Consider the following 23,156-nt stretch of genomic DNA (forward strand, 5'->3'; position numbering starts at 1 on the left):
CAGTATTAGCTACAGTGGAGAGCTGTGGAGGGCAGTATTAGCTACATTGGAGAGCTGTGGAGGACAGTATTAGCTACAGTGGAGAGCTGTGGAGTGCAGTATTAGCTACAGTGGAGAGGTTTTGAGTGCAGTATTAGCTACATTGGAGAGGTTTTGAGTGCAGTATTAGCTACAGTGGAGAGCTGTGGAGGGCAGTATTAGCTACAGTGGAGAGCTGTGGAGGGCAGTATTAGCTACAGTGGAGAGCTGTGGAGGGCAGTATTAGCTACAGTGGAGAGCTGTGGAGGGCAGTATTAGCTACAGTGGAGAGCTGTGAAGGGCAGTATTAGCTACAGTGGAGAGCTGTGGAGGGCAGTATTAGCTACAGTGGAGAGGTGTGGAGGGCAGTATTAGCTACAGTGGAGAGCTGTGGAGGGCAGTATTAGCTACAGTGGAGAGCTGTGGAGGGCAGTATTAGCTACAGTGGAGAGCTGTGAAGGGCAGTATTAGCTGTTCACACCATATTTATCACACCACTCCTTTCTTTTTAAAGGGGCAGTGCAGTCAAAAACTTGATTTGTTTGTGTTTAATATCTTTTTTCCACATTATGAAGTTGGAATAATACTGTGAAATTGTGAAGATTATAATAAGGCCCTTTTTACTGTAAGAGTTGTTTGAAAAGACTGCCAGAAATTTCAACTTGGATGGAAGGGTGGAGTTTTCGGACTGCCTAGTGACATCATCAGGCAATATAAGTTAATAGACCAATAACAAAGAGAGTTTGCCCTCTTCTCTGCCAATAACATCTAGTTATCAGGGTACATGTCCCTCCCATTAGGCTCCTCCAATTAGGTCCCTCACTCAGACCACTCCCAGACTGCCCTAGCAAAATTCTTGCTTGAGAAATAGCTTTTTGCTAAGAATCATTTTTTTTCTTATTTTTTTTCTTATTTTAATTGAAAACAACCACAGGAAGGTACTTAATTGTTACTCCAAAATGATTTGTTATTGAGATATAAACGGATGCATTGGACCTTTAAAGCAGTGAACGGAGTGGAAGTGAACACATGCACACTTAGGGCAGAAGGGCAGAGACACAGGCTTCAGTGGACCATACCCATCACCACACCGCCCTCCCCTCCCCTCCCCTCCACCTCTAACCCCCACCCATGGGTGAGGTGACAGAGGATCCCTACACTCCTATTTCACCCCCTCATCATGACATCCATTAAGGCCTGCTCTAGCGCACACACACACACACACACACACACACACACACACACACACACACACACACACACACACACACACACACACACACACACACACACACACACACACACACACACACACACACACACACACACACACACACACACACACACACACACACACACACACACTGCCACTGTGGGGCCCCGACAGCACATTAGCGTTCGGACCATTGAGCCCAACAAGACCTGGAGTTGAATTATTGATAGCAACAGTACTAATGAGGAAACTGTATCCCCCTCCTCTGCTGACACCGGCTGCGTCCCAAACGATACCCTATTCCCTTTATGGTGCACTTCTATTTAACCAGGGCCCACAGTGTGTTGGTCAAAAGTAGTGCACTACATAGCGAATAGGGTGCCATTTGGGACGCAGCCAGAGGGACAGGGCTACCACTGTCCTGAGAACTGCAGGGAGGGACAGGCACATACAGAGACATCATGACAATACCAGTTATTGAGCAAGATTGACTGCCCAGGTCTCACACACACTAAGACCGGACCTAGAGACTCAATATGTTCTCCCATTGCAAAGTTGGGATCAAAACTACATTTCCAATCTATGGGTCCCTAGGCCGAAACTTAAACTGTTGTAGATCATGGATTTTCCTACACTTTACTTTCCCACAGCAGCATGGAGGTAATTTCTGTAGTGTGTTTGACTGGAGTTGCATTATGTTTGTATGTATCATACAGATGTAGGAGCTTCATTTGATCACCCTGTCACAGGAGAACTTTTAAAATGTGTAGTGTATTTGAGATTTAAAAAGGCTTCTGAAGTTGGTAATTTCCACTTTGAAATTTCAGACTTGATTTTCCTCTACAAAAATGTCCATGAATTATAATCCACATAACAAATCACATTTCCTGTTGCAGCAGGATTATTTTCCTGCTGTAGCAGACTGGCTCAAATTAAGATCCTACATATGTATGAATATTTGTGTGCGTTTACATACAAAGCAGTGTGTGTGTGTGTGTGTGTGTGTGTGTGTGTGTGTGTGTGTGTGTGTGTGTGTGTGTGTGTGTGTGTGTGTGTGTGTGTGTGTGTGTGTGTGTGTGTGTGTGTGTGTGTGTGTGTGTGTGTGTGTGTGTGTGTGTGTGTGTGTGTGTGTGTGTGTGTGTGTGTGTGTGTGTGTGTGTGTGTGTGTGTGTGTGGAGTGTTTCTGCTGTGTAGTGCAGCAGTGAGGTATTAGAGGTGTCAGGCAGACTCTTTAGTATTCACTGCACCACTCTCTGACTCTGACTCACACACACACTGCCCCAGCCTGAGAGAGGGAGAGAGAGAGCGAGAGAGAGGGGGAGAGGGAGAGAGGGAGAGAGAGAGGAATAGAGAGCCTGAGATAAGAAGAGGAAGAGGGAGGGAGAGGAGGACATGAGAAGAGCGAGAGGGGGGAGGGAAGGAGAGGAAGAGAGAGACTGACACAAGGTGAGAGAGGGAGGGAGAGCGAGTCTGAGACAGGGAGAGAGGGGGTGAGAGGGAGAAAGAGCAAGGGAGAGAGCAGAACAAGAGAAGGCATTAAAAAAGACAGACAGGGAGAGCTAGGTAGAGGGACGTGAGAGAGAAGAATAGAGAGCCTGAGACAAAGGGAAAGAGAGAGAGAGAGATGGAAAGGAGGACGAGAGAAGGCAACAAGGCACTATAAAAGACAAGCTTGTTTCTCTAGCTAGCCCTAGGTGTTTCAGTGTGTTTGCACTGTGTGCTTGGAACCCAAGGGGATACATTTTTTCACTGTTTTATTATTAAGCCCTTCTTTTTAACCGCCTGTCCACTTCTCAGTGGCATCATGGCTCTGTGCTTCTGAAAAGGTCTCTCTCTCTCTCCCCCCTTTCCCCTTGCTCTCTCTCTCTCTCTCTCTCTCTCACCTCCCTCTCTCTGTGTCTCTCTCTCTCTCCCCCCTTTCCTCTCTCTCTCTCTCTCTCTCTCTCTCTCTCTCTCTCTCTCTCTCTCTCTCTCTCTCTCTCTCTCTCCCCTCCCTCTCTCTATTCTCTCTCTCTCACTCTCACTATCTCCCCCCTCTCTATCTCCTTCTTCCTCTTACACTCCTAGCCCTTGATGAGTCTTTTCGGGGCAGTTGTTAAGTAAGGGATGAGTTCAGTATAGACATAGCAAGATACATTATTTAGTTGGCTGCTTGTTTTCGTTCACAAGCAGTGTGTTTTTAATACCTCCAGTTAGCTACTGCATTGCTATGGACTGCAGCTTAATTCAACTCCCTCTCTATGCCACCATCTCTCTCTCTCTCTCTCTCTTCTTCTCTCTCACTGTCTCATTCCTCATGGTCCCCTCATCACCTCTCTTGTCAATCCACGTCTCTTCATCCCTCTGTCAGTTTGCATTTCGTTTAATCTCTCCCCCTCCTTCTCCTGCTTCCTCCGCTCTGTCGCTTTCTATCCCATCTCATTTTTTCCATCCTCCTCTCTCTCATTCCCCCTGTCCAAATCCTGTCCTTTAAGGGCAATAGAAAGGGGCGGCAGAATGCGTAACCTTGTCTAGACAGGTCAGAAAGTGAGAGGAGGACAGAGAGAAGGAGAGAAAGAGAGGAGAAAAAAAGTTCATCCTATAAGTCCACGGTCACATGGAGTCAAAGAGCAAAGGGATGAGGGGGAGGGGCAATAAACGGCGAGAGAACGCGGCAGATGCAAGCCGACAAATACTCTGGACAGAGGGGTGACGAGAGAGGGGGGGGGGTTGGAGAGGGGAGACAGAGGCTGAGCGAGAGGGACACACATGCATTATTGGTCCAGCGCTTTCTCGATCATGACTTACACTCTTATAATGACAAGTGGCTGCCGACACTCCCATTTGTCGAGGCTGCCGCCAATCAGAGCACGCAAGTAAGGTGCCTTTCGGTTATACGACCAGTGCATTTTCTGACTTCTCTGGAGATGAAGATCTAGCCACAGTAGCTCCTTCTCATTCTGTGATTGGATAGTTAGACTTTGGGTAGTTACCTCCCCCTCCCTCTTCTTTCTGACGTCCACCAACCCCCTTCTTCTCTCTCCGACTGTCCCCAGGCTTACCTGAGACAGACAGAGAGCACTTCCTGCACCAGCGTTACCCCCCCCCTCCTCCTCCTTTTCTCCTCCTCCACATACCGCTAGTTACCTGCTGAGGACAGACAGCATGGGCAGCAGTAGGAGCGATAGCAGTAGCAGTCTCCAATCACATGTAATTCTACTGCTTCTCTGACTTGCTTGCCTCTTTCCAGAGAGAGAGAAAGTGAGACACAGAGAGAGAGAGAGAGAGAGAGAGAGAGAAAGAGAGATAGGGAGAAAAAAAGAAAAAGAATTTGGAGCCATTGTCCCCTTGGAGAAAAAAGAGAGACCGGGGGAAACGAGGGAGCACTGTTAAACGAGAGGAGCAGTGAGAAGGAGAAGTCATAGGATGATTTTGGGTGAGTTTTTGTTGTTTATTTCCCTCCGCAGCTCGTTCTTTTTGGGGAGGTCAAATGTTCCTGTTGTACAGTACCATCCTCCATCAAAACGTGATCCTTTTATCATAGTCTCATTCATTCAAAGTCTTAAATTCAAAGTCTTAAGCTGTCTGTCGTGGTGTTACTGATCACCAGTCCAAATGTATGAAGCCTCCTCCAGAATGATTGGGATTATGGAAGTAACCTATTTGACGTGTTAGAACAGGCAGATGACAGGGGACGTCAAAGTGATTGTGTTGGCAGCATATCATGAAGATCTGTTTGGTCACATGACATGACCATGCTTCACCGCTCTCCTCTCCTTTCCTTCCCTGTCTGTCCTGCGAGGAGAGGTTGAGGAGGGAGAGATGTTTCAGAGAACAGCCCATGACAGAGATGCAGCTACGCATACTGCAACTAGCCGGGCACCAATAGTCACGTGAAGGTTACATGTGAAGGTTGTTGGGTCTATACATCGTCACATGTGAATGTCGACATTCTCCTCTGGCGCTGTAGGGTTCCTAAAATGATTACATTTGCTGTTCCTACCACGAGCAATTCCGTGCGCAAATCCTAATTGTGTACGAATAAGGCTTCGACGGTATAGTTTGTTGCTAGATACGCCAACACGCACTGTAATGCATTTGTATCTATTATAGGCTATGCATCATGATCTTGTTTAGTATTCAAGTCTCATAGTCCACATGTGGGTGAGGGGAGAGAGAAGCCTTCCTTCCAGGCTCTCTGCTGCTAGTCAGCTCATACTATACTCACAACCGCTACAGGGGACAAGAGCTCTGCTACCGCAACATTGTAAGTCCCCATGCTACATAGATTGGGTTTTATGTGTGTGTGTGTGTGGTGCATTTGTTGTCACTTGTGTTGTGAGAGACGCTGTTTGTGTGTGTGTGTGTGGTTTTGTACTATATGCGTGTCGGTCTTTGAGCTGCGCTGTGTGTGTGTGTGTGTGTGTGTGTGTGTGTGTGTGTGTTGCTATGTGCTCCGGCTCAGGAGAGGCCACATTGTTTAACGCACGCCTGGGCTGATTGAGGCAGCTAACGCTCCTCTTCTCTTCTCTTCTCCGCTCCCCCTCTGCTCTGCTCCGCCTCTCCTTCTCCGCTCCCCCTCTGCTCTGCTCCGCCTCTCCTTCTCCGCTCCCCCTCTGCTCTGCTCCGCCTCTCCTTCTCCGCTCCCCCTCTGCTCTGCTCCGCCTCTCCTTCTCCGCTCCCCCTCTCCTCTGCTCCGCCTCTCCTTCTCCGCTCCCCCTCTCCTCTGCTCCGCCTCTCCTTCTCCGCTCCCCTCTCCTCTGCTCCGCCTCTCCTTCTCCGCTCCCCCTCTCCTCTGCTCCGCCTCTCCTTCTCCGCTCCCCTCTCCTCTGCTCCGCCTCTCCTTCTCCGCTCCCCTCTCCTCTGCTCCGCCTCTCCTTCTCCGCTCCCCTCTCCTCTGCTCCGCCTCTCCTTCTCCGCTCCCCTCTCCTCTGCTCCGCCTCTCCTTTTCCGCTCCCCTCTCCTCTGCTCCGCCTCTCCTTCTCCGCTCCCCTCTCCTCTGCTCCGCCTCTCCTTCTCCGCTCCCCTCTCCTCTGCTCCGCCTCTCCTTCTCCGCTCCCCTCTCCTCTGCTCCGCCTCTCCTTCTCCGCTCCCCCTCTCCTCTGCTCCGCCTCTCCTTCTCCGCTCTTCTCTGCTCCGCCTCTCCTTCTCCGCTCCCCTCTCCTCTGCTCCACCTCTCCTTCTCCGCTCCCCCTCTCCTCTGCTCCGCCTCTCCTTCTCCGCTCTCCTCTGCTCCGCCTCTCCTTCTCCGCTCCCCTCTCCTCTGCTACGCCTCTCCTTCTCCGCTCCCCTCTCCTCTGCTACGCCTCTCCTTCTCCGCTCTCCTCTGCTCCGCCTCTCCTTCTCCGCTCCCCCTCTCCTCTGCTCCGCCTCTCCTTCTCTGCTCCCCTCTCCTCTGCTCCGCCTCTCCTTCTCCGCTCCCCTCTCCTCTGCTCCGCCTCTTCTTCTCCGCTCCCCCTCTCCTCTGCTCCGCCTCTCCTTCTCCGCTCTCCTCTGCTCCGCCTCTCCTTCTCCGCTCCCCTCTCCTCTGCTACGCCTCTCCTTCTCCGCTCCCCTCTCCTCTGCTACGCCTCTCCTTCTCCGCTCTCCTCTGCTCCGCCTCTCCTTCTCCGCTCCCCCTCTCCTCTGCTCCGCCTCTCCTTCTCCGCTCCCCTCTCCTCTGCTCCGCCTCTCCTTCTCCGCTCCCCTCTCCTCTGCTCCGCCTCTCCTTCTCCGCTCCCCCTCTCCTCTGCTCCGCCTCTCCTTCTCTGCTCCCCTCTCCTCTGCTCCGCCTCTCCTTCTCTGCTCCCCTCTCCTCTGCTCCGCGTCTCCTTCTCCGCTCCCCCTCTCCTCTGCTCCGCCTCTCCTTCTCCGCTCCCCCTCTCCTCTGCTCCGCCTCTCCTTCTCCGCTCCCCTCTCCTCTGCTCCGCCTCTCCTTCTCTGCTCCCCTCTCCTCTGCTCCTCCTCTCCTTCTCCGCTCCCCTCTCCTCTGCTCCGCGTCTCCTTCTCCGCTCCCCCTCTCCTCTGCTCCGCCTCTCCTTCTCCGCTCCCCCTCTCCTCTGCTCCGCCTCTCCTTCTCTGCTCCCCCTCTCCTCTGTTCCCCACCAGGCATGTTTTTCAAGGAGACAGTAATGATTATAGGGCGTTATGTCATCTGAGGTGTGTGAGTTCATATTGCTTAGTGACAGAGAGACACAGAGAGAGAGAGACAGACACAGTACCTGACTTCTGCCTCACTTAAGCGCTCTGCTCTGCCTCGCTAGTGTGTGTGTGTGTGTCTGTGTGTGTGTTTGTGTGTGTGTGTGTGTGCCTGTGTGGATCACTAGAGGCCCAGCTTAATGAGGTTGAGACAGGAGATGTGTTAATAGCATCATTAACCATCTAACTACAGCTGTCTCACTCCAGACTAATTGTTCTGATCTGTACGTGGAACGGTCTGTTTGATGATGTCACCATTCGTTTTCATTCTCATATAGAGAATGATAGAATGTGGCAAGTTTGAATTGTAGCGATCCCATTAAGTTGCTATTCTAATTCCTAGTACTGGTTTGAATTCTATTCTGTTCTATTCAATTCTATTCTATTATACTCCATTATACTGTTTTATATTATAAACTGGGTGGTTTGAGCCTTGAATTCTGATTGTCTGAAAACCGTGGTATGTCAGACCAAATACCACGGGTATGACAAAACATGTATTTTTTCTGCTCTAATTACATTGGTAACCAGTTTATAATAGCAATAAGGCACCTCAGGGGATTGTGGTATATGGCCAATATACCACGACTAAGGGCTGTATCCAGGCATTGCGTCATGCATAAGAAAAACCCTTATTGGTTAATTCGTCACCTGTATAGTTGTGGGTTCCTTTCATTGTTGCCATGACATTATGAAACATATAGCAAAAGGCTGGGAATTGCCAGTGACCTCACGATACGATATTATCACAATACTTAGGTGTCGATACGAAATGTGTTGCGATTCTCACGATTCTATATGTATTGGGATTATTACGATTCTATATGTATTGTGATTCTCACGATTCTATATGTATTGTGATTCTCACGATTCTATATGTATTGTGATTCTCACGATTCTATATGTATTGTGATTCTCACGATTCTATATGTATTGTGATTCTCACGATTCTATATGTATTGTGATTATTACGATTCTATATGTATTGTGATTCTTACGATTCTATATGTATTGTGATTCTCACGATTCTATATGTATTGTGATTATTACGATTCTATATGTATTGCGATTCTTACAATTCTATATGTATTGGGATTCTCACGATTCTATATCTATTGTGATTCTCACGATTCTATATGTATTGCGATTCTTACAATTCTATATGTATTGGGATTCTCACGATTCTATATGTATTGGGATTCTCACGATTCTATATGTATTGGGATTCTCACGATTCTATATGTATTGGGATTCTCACGATTCTATATGTATTGTGATTCTCACGATTCTATATGTATTGTGATTATTACGATTCTATATGTATTGTGATTCTCACGATTCTATATGTATTGGGATTCTCACGATTCTATATGTATTGGGATTCTCACGATTCTATATGTATTGCAATTCGATTCTGTGATTTTATTGCGTTTCGATGTTCCAAACATATTGCTCAACGTATGTCTTATGCAGAGGGACAAGAGAGAAAACAAGTTTTTAAAAGTGCTGAAAACAAATTGTCTCTCTATTTAAAACGAAGATGGAAAGGGGATACCTAGTTAGTTGTACAACTGAATGCATTCAACTGAAATGTGTCTGAGAACAAGCTATGAAGGAAAAATACTGGAGGTTTGGTGCCGGTACAGCCAACGAGCACAATAACAATATTGCAATGTTGTCAAAACAATATGATACGATACATCACCAAAAATCATATCCCCATATGTAACTGTATACTAGTATATCACACTAAAACAAGGGAAATATCAGACAATTATTTATTATCAATATGTAGTGTGATATGCTTATAATAGCCTGCATGCTGCTGTGTATGTGTGAGGTTCTGTGGTTCTGTGAGGAGATCCGTATGGACCAGACTGAAAGGGAGCATCCCAAATGGCACCCTATTCCCTACATGTATAGGGAATAGGGTGCCATTTGCTCCTACAAGGTGATCATACACATTTGAAATGCAGTCGGACTTGGTGGTTTCCCTCACATTTATTGGCCCATAAAATCTACCACCACCTTTGCAGATGAGGTTAAAAGCGGCAGATGACCAGACGCTATCATTTTGCTGTCGATTGTATCTCAACTGTTTGGTTCACCATTGTCTTCTTGTCTATCTTACACTTTGTGTGTCAGAACCCTTTTAATAGTGCTGAGTAACATTCGTCTCTATTGGCTTATACATTTTCGATGTTGACGTTTCAGTTGTTTTAGCGGTGAAAAAGCGAATGTCATTCTAATGACCTTTACAACGTCTGATCAGCTGATCTACTCCTGATATCCTGATTTACTACGCAGATAGTACTCTGTTCAGCTCTGATAACATAACTCTACGACAAGGTGACACATTGCATTAGACAAGATAGGAAAACAGATCGTATGTGTGTGTGTGTACAGCGTGTATGTGCGTATAGTACCGTGTGTATGCATCAGTGGATATAGTACATGGGTCATTTGCTTCATTTGCCTCGCTTGTTTCTACATTTGACCTTGAGCTCAACTCCCTATAATTACCCTCTATGATGACTATGCCCTTGACATTCTAGTACACATATATCTATGCCCTTGACATTCTACTACACATATATCTATGCCCTTGACATTCTACTACACATATATCTATGCCCTTGATGTTCTACTACACATATATCTATGCCCTTGACGTTCTACTACACATATATCTATGCCCTGGACGTTCTACTACACATGTATCTTTGTCCTTGACGTTCTACTACACATATATCTATGCCCTTGACATTCTACTACACATATATCTATGCCCTTGACGTTCTAATACACATGTATCTTTGTCCTTGACGTTCTACTACACACATATCTATGCCCTTGACGTTCTACTACACATGTATCTTTGTCCTTGATGTTCTACCACACATATATCTATGCCCTTGACGTTCTACTACACATGTATCTTTGTCCTTGATGTTCTACTACACATATGTCTATGCCCTTGATGTTCTACTACACGTATGTCTATGCCCTTGATGTTCTACTGCACATATATCTATGCCCTTGGTGTTCTACATGCTTTATATCTATTTGTTAAATGTCAGGGTCCCTGGCACAGAGCTCGTTGGCTACAGTGACTACGCTGACGGCCCTGACACTCCTGATGCTGATAATAGCAGTCACCCATACACCACACCATGGTCATGTTCATTACGGCACACCAAAGCAAAACGTCTGGCAACAGAAAGGGAACATTTGTGTTTCTTATTGGGCAAGGTCATGTAATTCCTCCCTGTTTCAGTGGTGTTTTCTTCTGTTTGGTGCTAAGTGAATAGGATGTATTTGCGTCTCTCTCTATCCTCACTGTCTCTCCCCTGGGCTGTGCTGCACCAAGCCTGGGCTGTGCTGCACCAAGCCTGGGGGTCTGGAGCTGTTGTTGCTGCTGTCATCTGGATCAGAGAACAGAGGAGGGGGAGGAGAGGATGGGAGGAAGAACATCACTGCAGCATATAATGGGTAACATGATCACTGGGCTCACTGGACTCCTCCTGATGTGGAGATACCCAGCCTATTCAACGTGGCTCTAGATGTATTGTGATCAGCTGCCACATCCCCCATTGACTGCACCTGGAGGCCTGAGGCTACTAGTAAGGGTTCTGCTGTAGACAAGAGGCCTTGTCCAACATTCTTAGAAAAAAAGGTGCAACCTAGAACCAAAAAGGGTTCTATCATTCTTCTCCGTTGGGTGAAAAGGTTTTACCTAGAACCAAAAAGGGTTGTCCTACAAAGACAGCCGTAGCAGCATTTGGGCATGTTGAGCTACAAGTCTGTCTGTGTGTCTGGTTGAGTCAGAGCCGTGCTTCAGCTCAGGGCAATGTACTGTGCTGCATATCTATCTGGTGGTCTATCTGTCTCTTTGTCTTTGTGTTAGTGTGTCCATTACAGACCCATCTGTCTTCATAGCACATCAGTCTCACAACCTGTCTGCATAGCTAGCGGTCACTTATGAGAAAACATGGTTCAATTGCCAAAGCAAGTGAAATAGATCATAAACAAAAGTAAAATAAACAATCAAAAAATGAACAGAAAACATTACACTCACAAAAGATATTTCAAGTGTCATATTATGTCTGTATACGGTGTCGTAACGATGTGCACATAGCTGAAGTACAAAATGGAAAATAACAATACACTCTTAATCTGTCTCTCATCCTCTTCTAATGCAATCTCTCTCTCTCTCTCTCTCTCTCTCTCTCTCTCTCTCTCTCTCTCTCTCTCTCTCTCTCTCTCTCTCTCTCTCTCTCTCTCTCTCTCTCTCTCTCTCTCTCTCTCTCTCTCTCTCTCTCTCTCGCTCTCTCTCTCTCGCTCTCTCTCTCTCGCTGGAGGTCAACCAAAAGAGAAACAGTCAGAAATGTGTTTGTTTTCTCAGCTCAGCATTTCCCCTCTATGGCTGTCCTGTTGTCACGCACACACACACACACGCACGCACACACACACACACACACACACACACACACACACACACACACACACACACACACACACACAGCTGTCTCTCTTTGGTGTCACGTCACAATGATGCAGCAATTACAGTTTTTTGCAATCACTTTGGCACTAATTTCAGAACCTCGATGTCATTTTTCAAAGCTCTAGACACAAAACTCACAACCGATGATCAAAATGCAAATTTTTCAAAACTCGAACACTTTTTCCAATTGCTTGGATACAATACACATGAAGCTAAGATCATTTGTTCATTGAACTAAAATCATCTGTTCAAAATGGCACAACTTAACATCAAAGTAATACCATTTAAAAATGCAATTCACACACTACATCTGAGATGACTGTCTATTACTTTCATTACAATGATCTAACTATCAACAGATACAACTGCTCAAAATGAGAAGTAACTGTTGCATTACTCTTAATGCATAGTTTTATGGAAACTGACAAACAATATTCCATGTTTAGATCATGAAAGTTTCAGGATAACGAGATCCATTGACACCAATTACCGTGGAACATGAACCAATTGGACTAAATTATCTATGGATGTAATATTTCATCATCATTCTTTATCAGACACTGTTTCCATGTCCCATGTACCACTTTTCCAGACCATGTTTTCAGATTTGACATTACTGTACACTCACCGGCCACTTTATTAGGTACACCTATCTAGTACTGGGTAGAACCCCCTTTTGCCTCCACAACAGCCTGAATTATTCACGGTGTTGTACGTTAAGAGATGCCCTTCTGCACACCACTGTTTTAAACGGCTGTTATTTGAGCATTTGTGGCCTTTCTGTTAGCTTGAATGAGTCTAGACATTCTCCTCTGACTTCTCTCATTAACAAGGTATTTTTGCGTACAGAACTGCCGCTCACTGAATGTGTTTTGTTTATCGCACCATTCTCTCTAAACTCTAGAGACTGTAGTGTGTAAAAATCCCAGGAGGGCAGCTGTTTCTGAGATGCTGGAATCACCATGTGTGGCATCAACAATCATACCACGGTCAAAGTTGCTCAGATTACGCATCTTACCCGTTCTAATGTTTGGTCAAACAACAACTAAAGCTCTCTACTCTATATACTCTATATATTGAGTTGCAGGCAGCCACATGATTCGTTGTTCGAAAGAGCATGCTATTTGCATTAACACGCAGTACCTAATAAAGTGGCCGGTGAGTGTATGTATGCAGGCCCTAGTAATTGCTTTTCCAATACTGCCAACTCATTACTGATGATTGATTTCACATTGTGGTACGAGTATATAGTGAAATGAGTGGTATCCACCTACAACAACATAGTGATAACATGGAGACGGCAGGTGATCCAGGTCACAATAGAGGTCAAGCAGTGGGAGGAGGAAGACAAGGAAGACATGGTGGTCAAAGGAATGGCAGGGGACAAGCACCCCTTCTGAGAGGTGGTCGTGGGCCTCGTCTGAGAGGTGTAGGAGAACGTGGTAGAGGACAAGCACCCCTTCTGAGAGGTGGTCGTGGGCCTCGTCTGAGAGGTGTAGGAGAACGTGGTAGAGGACAAGCACCCCTTCTGAGAGGTGGTCGTGGGCCTCGTCTGAGAGGTGTAGGAGAACGTGGTAGAGGACAAGCACCCCTTCTGAGAGGTGGTCGTGGGCCTCGTTTGAGAGGTGTAGGAGAACGTGGTAGAGGACAAGCACCCCTTCTGAGAGGTGGTCGTGGGCCTCGTTTGAGAGGTGTAGGAGAACGTGGTAGAGGACAAGCACCCCTTCTGAGAGGTGGTCGTGGGCCTCGTTTGAGAGGTGTGGGGGAACGTGGTAGAGGACAAGCACCCCTTCTGAGAGGTGGTCGTGGGCCTCGTTTGAGAGGTGTGGGGGAACGTGGTAGAGGACAAGGCCACGGACCAAGACAGCGGCAACAACAGCAAAGAGTGTCCAATGAAATCCGAGCAATAGTTGTAGACCATGTCGTAAATCATGGCATGACAATGAGGCAGCTACAATGATTCAACCAAACCTCAGAAGATCAACCGTGGCCTCAATCATCAGAACTTTCCGCAATGAGAACCGGTAAGTCTTCAGCATGCACTAAACATTAGGCTACTCTCAAAAGTCAAATGACTGTATAATGCATGACAGAAACGAAAGCCATCACACATTCCTATTTTTGGATGAGGCAGGCTTCAACCTGGCCAAGACAAGGAGGAGAGGTCGAAATTTCATTGGCCAGCAGGCAACCATCCTAGTACCTGGACAACGTGAGGCAAACATCGCCATGTGTGCGGCTATATCGGAAGATGGTGTGGTGGGATGCAGACCTCGTATTGGATCATATAATGCAGCTCTCATTGTAACCTTCCTTGATGAGCTAAATCAGGTCTGTAGAGCTGATGGTGTGACCTATGTCATTGTGTGGGATAATGTCAGGTTCCACCATGCTCAAATGGTGCAAGCATGGTTTCAGGCCCATCCACAATTTACCACCCTGTACTTACCCCCATACTTTCCTTAACCCGATTGAGGAATCTTTCTCTACATGAAGGTGGAAGGTGATATGATTGGCGCCCTCACGAACAAGCCAACCTTCTCCAGGCCATGGATGACACATGCAATGACATCACAGCAGACCAGTGTCAGGCCTGGATTCGCCATGCCCGAAGATTCTTCCCAAGATGTTTGGCTAATGAAAACATCCATTGTGGTGTGGATGAGAACCTGTGGCCAAATTCACAAGACAGGGTTGATGGAAATATAGAAGTACAGTAATCAAGCCTTTGTTTTGCTTTTTACAGTAAGCCAGGTGAGGAACACTGCAGTTTACATTTTACTGTGGCTTATTTCTTTTTTGTATCTAATTATTTTTGCTTTGATTCAAAGAAACCTATGTTGTGATTTTATAGTACTTCATCAATACATTTCAGATTTTGTTCAATGATTCCACTGTGTCTGTGGTATTCTCTCTACTAGTCCTTTTACAGTGATGTATTTACGTGTAGTACCATAATGAAACATGTATCACATATTTTGTACTAGAATATTTAATGATTGTACGAACAACTACACAGTGAAACTATCGGAATCTTGTGTGTGGGTGATCTAAATGAATGTTCCTATGGCATTTCATGATAAATGAGTTATCTGAACCAATGATTCTGCAAGTGCAAGTTTTCTTTAAAGATATGAATACACAATGCAATGTTTTGAACATTGCATATGCTGTGTTACAAGTGATGACCGTTTTCAATTTTGTGTCTAGAGTTTTGAAAAATGACCACAAGGTTCTGAAATTAGTGCCGAAGTGATTGTAAAAAACTGTATTATCCAACTCCACTAAATGAGCCGGGACCAGGGCCCTGCCTGTCTACCATTATGACATCGGCACAGTTTGTCCCTCAAGGCTTTCCCCCATAGAAAAAATATGCATAATTGAAACACTTGAGAACGAAGGCGCAATGGAGAAATCTGAATGCAAATATACCACAGACTTTGTTATGGCCGAGTGGATTTTATTTCTTGACGCTTTTGTCAAACTCTGTCACAAACTTTCCGTAATCCATTAGTACCTTGAAGTGCTGTGTTGTTGCCTCAGCTACATCACTTAGTCAGTCAGCACCTTATAGTAAGTCACTCTCCTAAAGTGCCTGTTCTGTTTCCTTATGCAAAGACTCAATACCGCAGCTCTTTTCAAAACACTGCTGTAAGGATACGTTATTAGAAAATGGTGGCTATGGGTCATCGGGCCAATCCTTAATGTCGAGCCCTGTGTTATGTGGTTACTGTTGATCCTCTGAGGCCTCCGTAGTTCATGTCATGTTAAGAAGTTTTGAAAGTACTTGGTCCGTCATCAGCCACTCGTTTCAACTGCAGAACAGGACTCTTTCACCCACTGACCGTTCTGTTACAGTGTGTTACATTCTATTACAAATGACACTGGCCAAGTCGGACTCTTCTTTTTCAAGCGGTTGAATCCTATTCTTTGTGAAGCAGTGAGCTGTGAATTCCTGGACTGTTTCATAATATTCCACTTCCCTTGAGCTCCCTCACCCCCCGGTAGTCTCTGTCAGTGGCAGTGCTCCCCTCGAGAAGATAGAAGCACTATCATGATCATTCGAATGCATCTCTCTGACCTATGGTAGGAGAGTAGTGGGATGTAGTGTTCTTCATCTCTGAGTGAGGAAGCTGTTCCAAAAACAAAAGGTGTGTGTGTGTGTGTGTGTGTGTGTGTGTGTGTGTGTGTGTGTGTGTGTGTGTGTGTGTGTGTGTGTGTGTGTGTGTGTGTGTGTGTGTGTGTGTGTGTGTGTGTGTACATACACACTGTGCATGTATGTGCACATGGGTCTCTCTCTACTCATGTCAGTAGTAGGTTACTGCTTAGATTGATCCCACATCACTCAGGTCCCTCTCCTCTCCTCTCCTCTCCTCTCCTCTCCTCTCCTCTCCTCTCCTCTCCTCTCCTCTCCTCTCCTCTCCTCTCCTCTCCTCTCCTCTCCTCTCCTCTCCTCTCCTCTCCTCTCCTCTCCTCTCCTCTCCCTTCCTTCTCCTCTCCTCTCCTTCTCTCCCTTCCTTCTCCCCTGCTCTCCTCTCCTCTCCTCCCCTCCCTTCCTTCTCCTCTCCCTTCCTTCCCCTCTTCTCCTCTCCTCTCCGCCTCTCCCTTCCTTCCCCTCCTTCATTAGTTGATGTTGTAGTGACTGAGTGTCAGCCATCACGTTACTGCTGGCCACATCAAAGTCAATTGACATAGTTGAATCTCAGCATGACAGGGGGGATTAGTGAATTAGAGCCATAGGAGGTTTTCACACACATTCACATCATAACAAATACAGACGCAGTACCCCCCCCCCCCCCCCCCCCCCCCCAAATATGACATCCTCTTTTGAGATGCCTTGATGCAGGAGGAAAAAAGAAGAGAGGTAAAAAGAAGAGAGGAAAAATGCAAGTGAGACTGTTGAAGCGTGGAGACATACAGTAGTAGCTCTCTAGACTACAATTCCCAGGTGTCTTTTAGCTACGTAGCCCCTGAAGCCAGCAGCCTGTCCTAGTCTGTGTGTGTTTGTGTGTGCGTGTGCACACCAGCCCATGCAACGCCATACTGTCCCATTGAATGCACTAATGTGAGACACAATAATCACAGTCAGGTGCAGCTATGCTATGCTTCACAGAGTACCACTATTTCACTGATGGTACAGAGGCAGGTGGCAGCCCAGGTGTACGGCTAATATACAATGTGTGCGTATGTCTGCGTATTGTGTGTGTGTGCGTCTATGAACTATAGTTGGAAAGAGTATAGGTTTTATGGGAGTCTTATTAGCTGATTCCTCACAAAACTAGAAAACAAAACCGACCATGATTTTGGAGGATTTCCACAAATTTTTATCCACAGAAGGGTCTTTTGGAGGAAGGGTTGTTAATATATAGTTAAACTTAAAGCATCATTTAGAAATAATTAATTGAATTTAGAATACTTTTTGGCCTTACCCAGGCCTCTTTTAAGACTCCATAATGTTTCATCTGTAGGTGGTACAAAGCTCTGTAATATGAGTACAATTTTGTTTTCAAAAACTATTTTCTTATATTACTTTATGAATTTAGAAAAATATAAACATGAATATTGAAAATACATTTTTGGGGATTTGGCAAATGTTTCTATATATTGTTGAACATAACCTACTCTAGGGCACATCAACGTTCCAGAGTAGGATTTCTGCTACTTTTAGAGTTATGATCCAATTTGTAATCATTACCAACAGAGTGAATGTGAAAATGAATTCAAAATGGACACCCTCTGCTGGTGATTTGCAGGATGTGCAATGACACAACCTAAAGGAGAGCTGTGATTGGTTATGTTGCTTCCTATGCCACTTTCTCCGAATAAAATGGGCCATAACTTTAAAACTAGAAGAGATACCACTCTGGAACTTTGATATGCCCGTAAAGTATATTATGTTCAACAATATATTGAATAATTTGCCAAATCCAAAATGTCATATTTTCAATATTCATGTTTATATTTTTCATTATTCATAAAGTAATATAAGAAAATATTTTATTTATATCAAAAAATCTCAGTATACATTGGCGCGTTATGTTCAGTAGTTCCAAAAACATCCTGTGATTTTGCAGAGAGCCACATCAATTTACAGAAATACTCATTATAAATGTTGATGAAAATACAAGTGTTATGCATGGAACTTTAGATACACTTCTCCTTAATGCAACCGCTGTGTCAGATTTCAAAAAAGCTTAACGGAAAAAGCAAACCATGCAATAATCTGAGTACGGCGCTCAGAGCCCAAACAAGACAAAAATAAATCCGCCATATTGTGCAGTCAACAGAAGTCAAAAATAACATTATAAACATTCACTTACCTTTGATGATCTTCATCAGAATGCACTCCCAGGAATCCCAGTTCCACAATAAATGTTTGTTTTGTTCGATAATGTCCATCATTTATGTCCAAATAACTCAGTTTTGTTCGCGCGTTCAGTACACAATCTAAACTCACGACGCGCGGGCAGGTCCAGGCAAAAGTTCAGACGAAAAGTCATATTACAGTCCGTAGAAACATGTCAAACGAAGTATAGAATCAATCTTTAGGATGTTTTTAACATAAGTCTTCAATAATGTTCCAGCCAGAGAATTCCTTTCTCTTCAGAAATGCGATGGAACAGAGCTCGCTCTCACGTGAACGGTCAGCGCATGTTCAGCTCATGGCAGACCTTACTCAATCCCCTCTCATTCGGCCCCAATTCACAGTAGAAGCATCAAACAAGGTTCTAAAGACTGTTGACATCTAGTGGAAGCCTTAGGAAGTGCAACATGACCAATATCCCACTGTATCTTCAATAGGGAATGAGTTGAAAAACGACCAACCTCAGATTTCCCACTTCCTGGTTGGATTTTTTCTCTGGTTTTTGCCTGCCATATGAGTTCTGTTATACTCACAGACATCATTCAGTTTTAGAAACTTCAGAGTGTTTTCTATCCAAATATACTAATAATATGCATATATTAGCAACTGGGACTGAGTAGAAGGCAGTTTACTCTGGGCACCTCTGGGCACCTTATTCATCCAAGCTACTCAATACTGCCCCCAGCCATTAGAAGTTAAAGGAGGCACGGGTAAGGTCAAAATGTCACAAACGTTTAAACACTTTAAGATACAAATGTCAAATATAAGTCAACAATCCTTCCTCCAAAGGACCCGTCTATGGATTTACACTTAGTGAAGATGTACAAAATCACAGTCTCTTTTTTGTTCTAGTTTGGTGAGGAATCATCCGATCAGAAATTCATACAGTCCCGTAATGAGATCCTATCATAAACCAGTCCCAGCTCAGTGGATGAAGGTAGCCTGCTGTCCTCATGTTGACTCTGAGCTGTTTGTTGTTGGTGCACGTCGGCATCAACATTGACATCCCAATAATAGTCAAGATACAGAATATAAAGACCCAGAGAGGATAACATAATGAACGTGGCTTTGTTGTAACTCTGTTGGGTATACTTGAACTGTTTCTTCACATTGGCATCAACGTTGGCATCCACGTTGATACAGTTAGTGTTCCAAACAACAGACCACCGAGACCCAGATAGCATTCTACTACTCATTGAACGTGGTTTGTTTCATTTCAATAGCACAAGGGACCCAAACAACACCAGGAAGTAGGAGAAGTGTCGAAAAACATCCCGAGCACGCAGCAACCAAGCATGCTTGAATGAAAATGCATGAGTCTTTCTCTTCAAAATCCACTGTAAACAGTGTGGCCAAACGTGCTCTCTTCCAGCACAGGAATGTTGTTTTTGACTCAGCCTAACCTGTATTGATTGAATAGGGACCTACAGTCTGTGTCTGCCCTCAATTTGGTTTCACATTCCCTCATATCTCAACATTCACCTTTTAAAGAGTCCACATTTCTCCGTCCATCCATCTCGTTATGGCCGTGAAGAAATGTAGAAATGCGCTGTTAGGTGAATGATGATGAATGACATTTCTCAAAGATCAGTGGTTTTAGTAAAAGGTTGAGGTCCTGCCTCTCCCTCCGTGTTGCATTACTCATGCCTGTTCTATTTCTGTGTTCTGGTGAGGAGAAAAAGAGAGGGAGGTATTCTGAGGGAAATAGGAAGAAGGGGAGCGACAGATGAAATGGAGGAGAAAACAGTGTTTGTAATAGGGAATAAGCTCCATGGAGGTCTGGGTGTTGTTGAGATAGAGATAGATAGGGTTTCACACAAAGACCAGGAGAAAATCAATTATCCTTGAGACACGGGCAAGGTCAGTGCATGGGGACATAGAGGGGAGGGGGGGGGGGTGGAGTTGGAAGTTGGAGAGAGCGATGGAGGGAGAGAGAGATTGAAGGAGAGGAGGGGGGAGTGGAGGTTGAGAGAGAGCGATAGAGGGAGAGAGAGATTGAAGGAGAGGAGGGGGGAGTGGAGGTTGAGAGAGAGCGATAGAGAGAGAGAGATTGAAGGAGAGGAGGGGGGAGTGGAGGTTGAGAGAGCGATAGAGGGTGAGAGTGATTGAAGGAGAGGATTGGGGAGTGGAGGTTGAGAGAGAGCGATAGAGGGAGAGAGAGATTGAAGGAGGGGGAGTGGAGGTTGAGAGAGTATTATCAGGACAGAGAAGAGGGAGGAGGGAGGAGGGAAACGGAGGGGAAGGAGCGATAGAGGGGGGAGAGATTTGGTTCTTCCAAGCAGCAGCACAGCTCCGGCCTCTCTACCTTAACTCAAAGCCTCAGCTTCATAGCCTCATGTGTACAACATAGAGAATGTGATGTGAACACTACCACTGACTCTGCTGTAATGAGAAGACTCTCTACAGACTCTCTCTCTCTCTCTCACACACACACACACACACACACACACACACACACACACACACACACACACACACACACACACACACACACACACACACACACACACACACACACACACACACACACACACACACACACACACACACACACACACACACACACACACACACACACACACACACACACACACACACACACACTCCTGTAATGACAAGAAAACTCTACAGCGTCTTTCTCCCAGCCTGACCTTTTCTTATGTCTGTGGGGGAATTTCTTCAGTATTACCTCATCCATCCATCCATCCATATTCTCTCGCTTTAGGACCGCGGGGAATGGGAATCGTGATACAGTCTGTATGTATCACTTCCGTTAAGCAAGTGGGAACATTGCGCTTAAGTATCAGATTATGTTGTCTGGAAGTCCCAACAGCTGTGGAGCTATGAAACCCAAAGTGAGGCCCAATCCCTAACGCTTCTACATGCTTCTACATCGACCTGCCTGGTGTGGTGGTAGATCCGGTAAGCCTGCTACAGCCAGCATCAATATTAACATGTCCCTCAATGGATGCTGTGTGTATTTCAATGGTGTGTGTTTCAATGGTGTTTCTAATGGCTCTGGTTAGTAAGAGAGAGAGAGAGGGAGGGAAGGGAAGAAGGAGAGAGATATAGAGAGAAGGTGGGAGAGAGAGAAAGAGATGGAGGAAGAGCGAGAGGTGCAGGGCTGAGGCTGGGCTCAGACCTGCTTGCTGTGACAGTGGATCCAGCGGGCCTTACCCTGCCTTGGCTGTGGGCCTGGAGAGGTAAACGCCTGGCCAGCAGGTAAATATAGACTGAATCCCAAATGGCACCCTATTCCCTTTATAGTGCACCATATGTAGTGAACTATACAGTCCCAAAGGTAGTGCACTTTATAAGGAATAGGATGCCATTTGAGACGCATCCATGATATAATATGGAAGCTGCTGTATGCTGGCTGCATGGTGGACTCAGTACTGGCATCTGGTATGCACACCTGTCTCCACCCACACCTCGCTGTAGGCCAAGCCCACCCAGAGAGAGAGGGAGGACTCTGCTGGGGCCTGCACTACTACCCTACCTCTGCCTGGGGGAGAAAGGGAGAGGGGGAGGGAGGGGGAGTGGGTAGGGTAGGTTGTCAGAGAGAGGTGTGGACCAGAAGGCTGTAAGGGACACTCTGGTGAGGTGGTATCTCAGGTAAACCTACTGTGTGTTCCCCTGAACTCATTTTCACCATTTTCACCATTATTCTCAGCTTTTGTTTTACATGACGATAGAGGTATAATTACTCTGCTCATCTCATCACTGTGAAGAGCGCTTGAATGAAGGGGCCACTGCATTTCACCATTGTCACCATCCATCATCAGGATTGCTTCAGCAGGTTGTGGAAGATAAACTCCTCTGTTGATCTGTTCACCGTGTAAGAGTGCTTATTACGAGGACAGAGTTCTTTATTGATAAGAGGACAACGAAGAGTACTTGATATGGCGGGGCTCTTGCTACTGATGGTACAATGAACGGTTTGTTGTGTTGTGTTGATCACTGGTGGGGCTCCTCTATTTGCAGAGATCTGATAGGGATTGAGTAGTGGAACTGTGTCTTCAGGCCATACTCTTAATCCGTCTCTCTCATCCTCTTCTAATGTAATCGCTCTCTCCCTCTCTCGCTCTCTCCCTCTCTCCCTCTCGCTCTCGCTCTCGCTCTCTCCCTCTCTCCCTCTCGCTCTCGCTCTCGCTCTCTCGCTCTCTCCCTCTCTCCCTCTCTCGCTCTCTCGCTCTCTCGCTCTCTCTTGCTGTCTCCCCTGTGTCTATATTGGGCTTTACGCTTGAATGAACTGCTGCACACACACATAGACACACACAGACACACACACACACCCCCCATTCAAATGCAGACCTGGGCTGTTAACGTGTTTCAACAGAACCAAGATGAAATCTAACAAATGGGAAGCAAAAGAAAGAGAAACACCTGTTGCCATAAAATGAACATAGAGAGCATCAGTGAATTGGTCAGTGACACGACTTCAGATCTCGTCCTCTGGCTCCCAGTCATTTTCTGTGATGCTGTGGATTATTGTGGAGTTAGTAGTGAGAGCCCTGTCTTGTGATGGATGTGGAAGCACAAAATTACATAGAAGAACACTGATTTATAGCAGCTCTGTGGGGTCGAAGCACAGAAGTGCGTCATGGCATCGCAGAGCGCTAAACCATTGTGATAGCGTCTGCTAACAGCAGCACGCCACATTCTGTTCTCTGGGCTCTATTTCCACCGGTGACGGCTTGTAAAAATGGGAGAGATTGTATTTACAGTGTGTTGGCAGAGCTTATTGTGTCTGAGGCAGCGCTCGTCCAATAATCATCGGAGCCACAAATCTTCATTAGCCGATTAGCAGAGAGAGAGAGACAGCTTGTGTTCTTTTTCCTATGTTTGTGAGCCTGTATGTGTGTGTGTGTGTCACCTTCCCTCCCTCCTGTCTCCTTTAC

General features: G+C 45.9%; 1 protein-coding gene across 3 annotated transcripts in view; it reads left to right on the forward strand.

Moving 5' to 3' along the window:
- The window catches only part of LOC139542206 (zinc finger protein 385A-like), a 109,209-nt gene that overhangs the window by 12,848 nt on the left and 73,205 nt on the right, over positions 1 to 23,156 (forward strand). Inside the window, exon 1 of one of the 3 annotated variants that reach the window (XM_071347361.1) lies at positions 4,059 to 4,646. The exons of the other annotated variants lie outside the window; for them this stretch is intronic. Coding sequence (XP_071203462.1) covers positions 4,637 to 4,646 — 10 coding nt within the window. The 5' untranslated portion in view covers positions 4,059 to 4,636. Of the gene's footprint in view, positions 1 to 4,058; positions 4,647 to 23,156 lie in introns of those variants that run through there. 3 annotated transcript variants of the gene reach the window in all.

The sequence above is a fragment of the Salvelinus alpinus genome, chromosome 17 (assembly GCF_045679555.1).
Source record: "Salvelinus alpinus chromosome 17, SLU_Salpinus.1, whole genome shotgun sequence".
NCBI lineage: Eukaryota > Metazoa > Chordata > Actinopteri > Salmoniformes > Salmonidae > Salvelinus > Salvelinus alpinus.